Source organism: Megalobrama amblycephala, linkage group LG11, assembly GCF_018812025.1.
Source record: "Megalobrama amblycephala isolate DHTTF-2021 linkage group LG11, ASM1881202v1, whole genome shotgun sequence".
Classification (NCBI taxonomy): Eukaryota; Metazoa; Chordata; class Actinopteri; order Cypriniformes; family Xenocyprididae; genus Megalobrama; species Megalobrama amblycephala.
The window spans coordinates 36938010-36947551 of NC_063054.1; the positions used below are offsets into that span (position 1 = coordinate 36938010).

The window sequence follows — 9542 nt, forward strand, 5'->3', positions numbered from 1 at the left end:
ATAGTGGACTTCAAAGGCCTCCAGACGGTTGAAAGTCAAAATTACAGTTTCACTGCAGCTTCAAAACGTTCTACACAATCCCAGACGTGGAATAAGGGTCTTATCTAGAGAAACCATCGCTCATTTTCTAAAAAAAAAATAAATAAAAAAATTATATACATTTTAACAATAAATGCTCATCTTGAACTAGATCTCTTCTTCTTCTCTATTTGAATTCCAGCAGTGTAGATGCTGCTAAGTGTATTACTGCCCTCCACAGGTCAAAGTTTGAACTAATTGTTATACTTGCACTAGAATATTGTATATGACAATTTAGTTCAAACTTTGAACTTTCTAACTGAACTACTTGCAAAGTCAAGAGAAGTGGGTTGGTGCTTGATTTTGTTTAGTATTAATTCTTAAATGCACTATATAAGTTTGGCGAGGGAGAGTTGTAAAGCAAAGTCTGCTACGGAAGAGCGAGTGCGGAGATGAGCTGTGAGAATAGGTCAAGTGCATGATGAATAACACCTTTCTTGGCTGGGGGGTAGCCCTGGACGCAATTATGCAGACTATAAGATGGAAAATATTTAATTGATGAGTTGTCAACATAATATATAACAATACAATACATACGGTATGATTTTACCTCAAAATCCAACTATTTGACACAAAATGATAACTGCAAATCCATGTTTCTCTGCTGGAGTCCAGCTGTTTCTGTGAATTGCAGTGATCCATTTGCTTTTTTTTTTTTAACTGCAGTCATAACGGTCGACGCTGATGTCACGTGCACTCTCAGTCGATAATACCTGAGAGATTAGAAAAGTAAATGTTATGTTTTATGTGGTATTTTAATTATATCTGAATGTAATTTCATGCCAAAAGCAACCATTCTCTTGCTTTTGTTTAAATTAAATTAATTTTTTACTATGTCAAATGATGACCTTACGCCGTCCTTTTTGTTGTTGCTTAGCGATTTTTGCGTTCTTTACTTCCGTTCACCGTTGCCGTTCCATCAACAGCTGTTGCTTAAGGTCTAACGTTAATTACTAATAGAAATGAACCGTCTTTGAGCCTTGTGAAGTTAGATGAATATTTGTAGAAAGAACCTTACTTAATAATTTTCAGCATTTTAATAGATTATACTAGTGGGTTTGTTCCTATATGAAATTAAAATTTTTATTACTTAAAACATAAAATAAATATACATATAGAGCTTCAGATCCAGAAATAAATATATTTTGCACTTCTTGAACACGCAACTTGTCTAATATCAACCTGCGCGTTGCCGGTATTGTCCTCCAGTGCGGCAGGTGGCGCTGTGCGCCGCTCAAAATCACCACCTTTTTCTCGGACGATGAACAGTTGTGTTTACTTCAAACGTCCACAAGTTGAGACATGCGATCGTAAAGCGTGTATAGAGAAGTTTAATTTATTTTATTCACAGTCTTCATAATACCCTCAAGAGGAAAGCAAGTATTCGTAAAGCAGTGAGCTATGGATGATATAGAGGCTGAGCTCAATATCGCACATGATGCTGCAGAGGATGAACAGGAACGGCTTCAAATGCCTGTTTACATCCACTATCATACGAACGACAAAGGTGATGTTCTGGTGTTATCTCCTCATATTTGGTGTTTATGTGGTCAAGACAACTCAATCCCACTGATGTTTTGATGTTCAGGTGTACCCTCAGCGATGAGCTTTCTCAAGACGAACAGAAAGTGTCTACAGCAGATCAGAGATGCGATGCTGCTTCATAACTGGAAGGAGGCTGCGGTATATTACAACAATTGCATTCAGACACTGGATGCCATGAGTTCCATAGGACTGCATCCAACAACTTCTGAGGTACAACTCTGTTCAATCCGCTTATAAGCTTCTTAGAGACTTGCTAAAATGCTTGATTCACTTGTCTTGCATTGAAGAAACATAACATATGTATATCTCTAGGGCTGGGTATTGACACAATTTTCACAATTCGATTACTATTCGCATGCTTTCGATTTCGATTCGATTATTTTGGATGGAGTATTTCAGTTACAGTACATGGCAAAACAAGGAAAAAAAATTCTCAACTAATGCTGTAAACTACACATGGGAGTCAGCTGGTATAATAATATTGAAGGTTAAATTAACTTATTTATATGCAAACACTTAAATTACACTCAATGATGTTTTTATTATAAATAAAGTTTAGAATTACATAGTCATATTTCTACTCCAATTCGTTTTTTTTGAAATGTAAACATTTAAATCGCGGCTGTCATAACTGATTTATTCAAACATGCATTAAATATTGAAGAATATTAATAAATATATAACGGTGCATAGCTATATTTATCAGAATGTTGCTTTCTAGAGTTCACTTTTCTAGCTGACTAATGAGTTTATGGTCACTGAATGTGTTTTTCTGAGGTAAATTTGACGTTACGTGACATTGTTTACAAGCTGTTTTATTGACGTCTTTCCGAGGTTGAAACACTGATTGAGCGATTACACGACACATGATACGGATTTCAGTAAGTTGTACTGTATATTTTAACATACCTTCAGACGTTCATGCATGTTTATTTCGCGCTGTAACTGGTATTAAAGCGGAGGAGAGGATGATCACATGCTTCTCTTTAACTGAGGCGCTAAAGCGTTCTGTCACGCCACATTAAACAGCGCCAAAACGGTATTTCTTTTTAGAATCTCATAATAAGTTGGACGTCATTTGAAATCTGAGACTTTGCTTCATAGCAAAAGTAACAAAGCACAAAGATTATTGCGATTCATTGGATTGGAGGCGCTACATACTCTCATTCAAATTTCCTAAGCCAAAAGATGTATCAATCGGGGATCGATTGCTGTCTTTTCAAAACTGCTGGAATCATGACCCCCTGTCCACCGTGTCAATGGCGCACCTGCTGACTTGTTTGTATTTTCCTGTTGGATCCTCCTATTTGTCGTGTATGTGTTTGCTACTGTACGGATGAAGTGTTTCACTGCTGATTGCATAATTGTGTCCAACAGATCGTGTGGAGGATAGGCACCGAAATTCTGCGTCATCTCCCTAATGCCAGCGCTGAAGATTTCAACGCTGTATATGAACAGATGAAAAACAATGGAGTCAAAAACTTCTCAAAGGTTTGCATTGCATTAAGAAGCCCAAACCTCCCTTTAACAACATTAACACTGCATTCAAGGCATGCATTTTGATCAATATGTCATGTGAATGTTGTAGATCTGTTTGGAGCATAGCTTTTATCTCCTGCTGAACGGGCAGATGGATGAAGCCAAGCGACAGTTGTCCATCGGACAGAGCTGGAGACATGGCACTGTCTCGATCGCTCAGGGCGACACCAAAAAACTCATCCAAGCCTACTGCGGTTTCCTAGATTACTTGATCTGGTGTAAGAAGAAGTCCTCTGTTCCTGTAACCGGTAGGAAGATATTTTATCTGAGTTATGTGGAACAATAAACTGACAGTAAAAGAAATGTTTTCCTTCTTGCATCTGTGTTAAATGATGAATCACAGTTTTCTCTGTGTGATCTATTTGAATATTTTTAAACGAGACCTATTACGCCCTTTATTGAAGTCTTGATGTTGTTTTTGGGCTCTTCAAGAACATGTTTTCATGCTTATTTTCCTCATATTCTCCATTGTTGCAGTTCCTCTTTGCTCAGTCTGTCAGTAACGCTCTGTTTAGTTCCTGTCTCTGTGAAGCCTCTCCTTCTGAAAAGCACAATGTCATTTTAATGCATTCTTGTCACTGTTTCTGGTATCAGATGAGATGAGCACTAACTGTGACATGCACAGCTACTTCAGACAAGCTTCTGTGACCCTGAAGGAAATCATCAGTCAGCCTGGAATCTGGGACCCGTTTGTGTTGAGTTTCATTGATGTGAGACACCATCTTACCTTGTGCAATTTGATCATTTCTTTGTTTAAATGGCTTGTTTAAACCTTATAGGGTCTTTGGGGTATTTTTAGACCCCAAATGACATTTGCTAAAATGTAAAAAAATTATTCTCTTTGTCCAAATGACATGAAACTTTGTACAGTTGTTAACATTTTCTAGATCTACAAATAATAAAAAAAAATTTGAGTGAGATCTTGTTTTTATGTTAGTGTGGGGGGAAAAAAAAGTCACACTCAGGGTCTTTGGGGTCTCCAGAGACCCAAGGTCAAAATGTAATTTTGTAACAAAATAATTGTTTTTTAAAAAACAAATGCAATTTTACTATGTTTATTAATGTTTTTACTTCATATTTGTGCAGTTTTGGGGGGATTTATCATATCTTTTAAATTTATATAAATATATAAATAAATATTTTGTTGAGTAGGTTTTTATACATAAACAGCTTTTTATGTAAAATTCACTTTATAAAAGACCCACATTTCTAACTTTCATTCATGGGGATAACATGGATAATTTGACATGTTCTAGTGTAAGATTTTTGCCCATCTTTTGGAAAATGCAGTTTTAAAAGTAAAAAAAATCACTTTATCCAGTAGATGGCAGCAGAGCTCCACTATTTGCTGTTTGACTGACTGAAAGACATCTTTTCACAAGTATTTTCTGTTGGATTCATATCTAAATATGATGAATTCACAATTATGACAATAAAAATTACTTTTTGTCAAAGTTTAGAATTTTTTTGTACTGAAAAAAATAATAAGTTTTTTTAATGTTGATTTTGAGGATGAATTTTGTCCATTTTCTAAGCGGGGTCTCATCATAATGTAACAATATTGAAAACCTGTTTTTTTTATTACAAAAAATACTAAACTTTGACAAAAAGTAGCTTTTATTATTATAATTGTGATTTCATTTAGATATAAATCCAACTGAAAAATACTTGCAAAAAGATGTCTTTCAGTCAGTCAAACAGCAAATAGTGGAGCTCTGCAGCATCTACTGGATAAAGTGATAGTTTTTTTACTTTTAAAACTGCATTTTCCAAAAGATGGGCAAAAATCTTACACTAAACCTGTCAAATTATCCATGTTATCCCCATGAAGGAAATTTAGAAATGTTGGTCTTTTATAAAGTGAAATTTACAAAAAAAGCAGTTTTTGTATAAAAACCTACTTAAAAAAATATATATTTATTTATTTATTTATATAAATTTAAAAGATATGATAAATCCTCCAAAAACTGCACAAATGTCGAGTAAAAACATTTGAAAAAAACATACTAAAATTACATTTGTTTCAAAAAAAAAAAAAATTATTTTGTTACCTGGGGTCTGTGGAGACCCCAAAGACCCTGAGTGTACTTCCCAAACGAAGACCGCACTACGGTTAAACCAAAATGACCCTTGTGAGTCTTCACACAGCTTTGTACAATCAAAAAAGCTCCAAAAATGCATTATAAAGAGAGAAAGAAAGTCGTATTTTAATTGAATGTACATGCATTAATTTTAATTGGAATTACATGAGGGTGAGTAAATAGTGACACTGTCATTTTAAAGTGGACTTTGCATTATCTCATGCTGTCTTGATGTGTCATCCGCTGCAGATGCTGGAGTTTTACAACGATGAGGACGGCGCTCTGGAGATTCTGGAGAATTACGCTTACAACGAGAATTTTCCAATCAATCCCAATGCTCATTTGTATCTGTACCAGTTCCTCAAGAGACACAATGCCCCAGAAGCCAAACTCATCGGTTCATTAAAAGTATGAAATGATTCAGCCAATCAGATTGTGCATAAAGTTCCTCATTAAAATGATTAATTTATTCCGATTTCTGTTGCTCAGGTTCTGCAAAGTTTAGTCCCGAGTCATGAACTGATGCTGGAGCTCTGCTCTCTCCTGAAGCACACCAGTACGTATGAAAACTAGACTTTTTTGATTGGTTTTAGCATGTTGCTGTGCGGTTATAAGGATGTTCTGGGTGGCTCGGGATCCTCCTTCACTGCAAGTCTGTTGCACACATACTCCATTTGCAGTGCGTACATGGTGCATATTTTTCCCGTGCCAACGTGAACAGGTTAGAGCATTGCGTTGAGTCTGCAGCAATGCAGCGATTGTTTCCGCACGAGTCTATTTTTGCTGTGACAGGGCATTGTTCTCATTAAAATAAACATATTTCACAGTAATTTCATCATAAATGCATAAAGTCTACTCTAATTTAAAGTCAACAAATGGCTTTTTGCATCAGATAAAGCAAGAGAAACGACACCTTCATGTTTGGAAAAACAAGGAGACGTAATGGATTGCACTTTCTTCATGGAGGTGGAAAAACAAAAGTTCTGTATGACCTGCCGGATTTCTTGTATAAAGATTTAAACGCGAAAGAAATTCTAACTGTACGTTTTAATTTAAAATGTTTGTGATTTTAACATATAGCCCATGTTTAAATGCTGTTACATACGTATTATATATAATATAAGTAATGAGTATAAAACGTTTAAATGTGACATCTATGAACGAGTGTAGACTACACAAAGAGAATCGCAATGCTGACGACAAGCCATGTTCAGTAACAACTTTTGCATTTGAAATAAAAAAAATTGGTAAATGTTATGTTTGTGTCTGTTGTTTTTTTGTGTTTTAGATTCATCACCCACCAGTAACTGAAATGTGTAAAGTAAAAAGCTTCAATTTAAATCAGTTTCTCCTTTTTTTCAGAGCTAATGAGTGATCTAGAAGATGCTCTCTCCATTTCAATGAACCTTCTGGAGTTTGTCAGTTGGAGATCTAACTTAAAGGCTTGGTCCTGTCTTCTGGGTATTGTGAAGATGCTCAAACGGAAGTAAGTTGTGGTTAATACTGTAATATTGCGAAAATAAGTTGCACCGGGTAAAATTGCTTTATCAGGTGTATAAGTAAAAAAAAAAAAAAAAATTACACTGGCAAGGCAAGTTTATTTTATACCAGAAACAATGAAACATTTACAAACATTATTATAAACATATATTTTAGTTCCTTTACATTTAATGGTATTCAGAACAGGAATGAAAAATAAGTATAAATCATTGTAAAAGTATATTCATTGGTGAAGCATATCAGAACAAACACCTCAAGCATGCTGGTGGACGGGTGATGATTTTGGGCTTGTTTTGTAACCAAAGCACCCTGCAGTCATTGAGTTGACCATGAACTCCTCTGTATATGAAAGTATTCTAGAGTCAAATGTGACCGTTAAAGCTTTGCAGAACTTTTTCATGTTCAAACAGCAACATTACACACTAAAGAAGGATGAACATGGAAAAAAACATCATAGGACCCCTTTAATGTTTCTTCTGATGTTGATTTGTACTTGTTTAGAAAATGCAAGGAGACTGTAATAAAGGAATGGAAATCCAGGCGACCGCTGTGGTTCCCCTTACACTTCAGAAGCTACATCTCCAGGAAGGACATTGTCGAGAACATCAGCCTTATGAAGCTCAAGAAAGAATTTTTGAAGACAGTAGGTGAAAAAGGTAAGTACATGGTTATCTTTTTCTAGACCGTTTCCATTCATTGACCTCAGTAGAACCAGAACAGAATCCTTTGGGTCTCAGTTTATTTGTGGATTCTGTAAAGTGTGTTCAGATGATTCCTGATGTGAATTAAAACCGGGTTTGTCTTTTGATCATGACGTTTAATATGTTCCTGTGCATTTTGTTTTCTGTTCACAGATTCACCATACTGTAAAGTTGTTTGGAAATGTATGTCTAAAAGAAAAACAAAGGAATAGGAAAAGACGGAGAAGGAAAAAGATGAAGAAGACTAAGAAGTCTAAATATATTTTATAATAAACATGTAAAATAGATGGGTTTTTTTCAGATTTGTTTCACTTTTCAATGTAAGACACAAGACTCTTTGTTTATATCAGGGGTTGGCAACCTTTTTGTCATGAAGTGCCATTCTTTTAAGAGTTAATCAATGTGCCACAAGCGTGCCATAGGTGCTGCCCCCTGCTTGATATACTGAGTATCTGCTCATGTTGAGCTTCACTTTGAATTAAAATAATGGAAATGCAAAGAACGGACTGTCAGTCTTGATTGTGACCAGCAGGGAGCGCAAATGCTGCATTTCTGAAGCCTGTTGCTTTCCAGAACCAAAGCCTGGTGTGAAGTAAGATGAACATTTCTAAAAAGAACCTTACTTAACCATTTTCAGTGTTTTAAGACATTATACTAGTGGGTATGCTCCTATGAAGTAATTTTTTTTTTTTTACATAAAACGTAAAATAATATATTTTAATGGCATATTTATATATAAAATGTATATATTATTTTTTGTTACTTGTGTGTGTGTGCATGCATATATACTGCTCTGTGTATGTATGTGTATATATGTATGTGTGTGTATATACTTTATAAATATTTTTATTTTTTTAATTTATTACAATAGAATTTTTTGCTAAAATTAACAAGTTATTCATAAGTTATAAATATTTATATAGAAACTTGTTTTTGTTTTTAAAATTAAATTTTATATAATATATTCAATTTAATTAAAAATAATACAAATTACATTTAATTAAATGGTTTATATATTAAATTTAAATAAAAACAAATTTCTATAAATATTTATAACTTATGAGTAACTTGTTAACTGCAGCAAAACATTATTGTAAAATTATTATTTATAATAATTATATTTATAAATTATATATAATAAAAATACAATATAATACAATAAACAAGTGTGTGTATGGTATGTATATAATAAATACAAACATATATATATATATATATATATATATATATATATATATATATATAACTAAATTTCAGGTTAACAGTACCTGACTACATTTATAAAAGGTTCATATATATATTTTTTTTATATGAATTCTTATTCTAGTAGGTTTGATATTTAGTTTGGTTTTATTAACAATGTAATGTTAAGTATATATTGGTTTGTATTAGTTGCAGTCACCAAAATGACAATTTTAAAAATATAAATTTAACATTTCTACAGTGTGATTGTTTTTGTTCAAGTTTTATCTTTAATTGTAGGCCTAATTTTAATTGTTCTTCATCTTTGGTCTTTTATTCCTTGTATGATCTTCTTCAACAGAGATGATGTAGATCTAATATTCAGAGTAACTTTATCTCTAAAATCACTCGACAGGAAGAAACTGCACCTTTTGTCTTGTCTGATGTATGAACTGAAGTTAAACCTGCTGTATAAATAGATTTAGAGCTCAGATAGATTGATGTAATAATTCCATCGTTTGTGTTTGAAATCCAAAACAGCATCTCGTCACGTGCGGCAGGTTTGTGTTGCTCATCATGGCCATCTGAACACTTATGCTGAGCAAGATGTTGATGGACGCTTTGTTCAAGCAGACCAATTCTCCCAGAACAAGTAAATGATGATGCTGAAATACTGAATGTTTCTCAATGTAGAGCTCAGAGACTTCAAGTATTTCTTGCAGGTCCATCTGTAGCATTTTGCATAATCTGAGAAGATTTAATTGCTGAATCCAGGTCACATTTTGTCCCATGCAAATATTCTATTTATAGCTAAATTTATTCCATGGTCTGTCTGAATACTCGATTCTTATTGGCTGGAAGGTGTGCAATAAAACTGCACTTAGGGACGCGCATGCACATTAACTTGATCCAGCCG

At 34.0% G+C, this 9542-nt stretch overlaps 1 protein-coding gene across 1 annotated transcript; it reads left to right on the forward strand.

The window, feature by feature from the left end:
• Positions 1-716: 716 nt before the first annotated feature.
• On the forward strand, positions 717-7943 carry taf1a (TATA box binding protein (TBP)-associated factor, RNA polymerase I, A). The gene is made up of 10 exons (XM_048207822.1): positions 717-1585; positions 1667-1833; positions 3001-3114; positions 3212-3410; positions 3757-3872; positions 5493-5651; positions 5733-5799; positions 6606-6729; positions 7245-7399; positions 7598-7943. The coding sequence occupies exons 1-10, from the start codon at positions 1480-1482 to the stop codon at positions 7654-7656; spliced, it is 1266 nt and encodes a 421-aa protein (XP_048063779.1). The 5' UTR covers positions 717-1479; the 3' UTR covers positions 7657-7943.
• Positions 7944-9542: the final 1599 nt, after the last annotated feature.

Bases quoted from the DNA above. Each gene is read 5' to 3' on its own strand.
- taf1a (XM_048207822.1), top strand. From the start codon at position 1,480: ATGGATGATATAGAGGCTGAGCTCAATATCGCACATGATGCTGCAGAG. The intron at 1,834-3,000 runs GTACAACTCTGT...TGTGTCCAACAG, and splicing joins TGCATCCAACAACTTCTGAG to ATCGTGTGGAGGATAGGCAC. The intron at 3,411-3,756 runs GTAGGAAGATAT...TTCTGGTATCAG, and splicing joins GTCCTCTGTTCCTGTAACCG to ATGAGATGAGCACTAACTGT.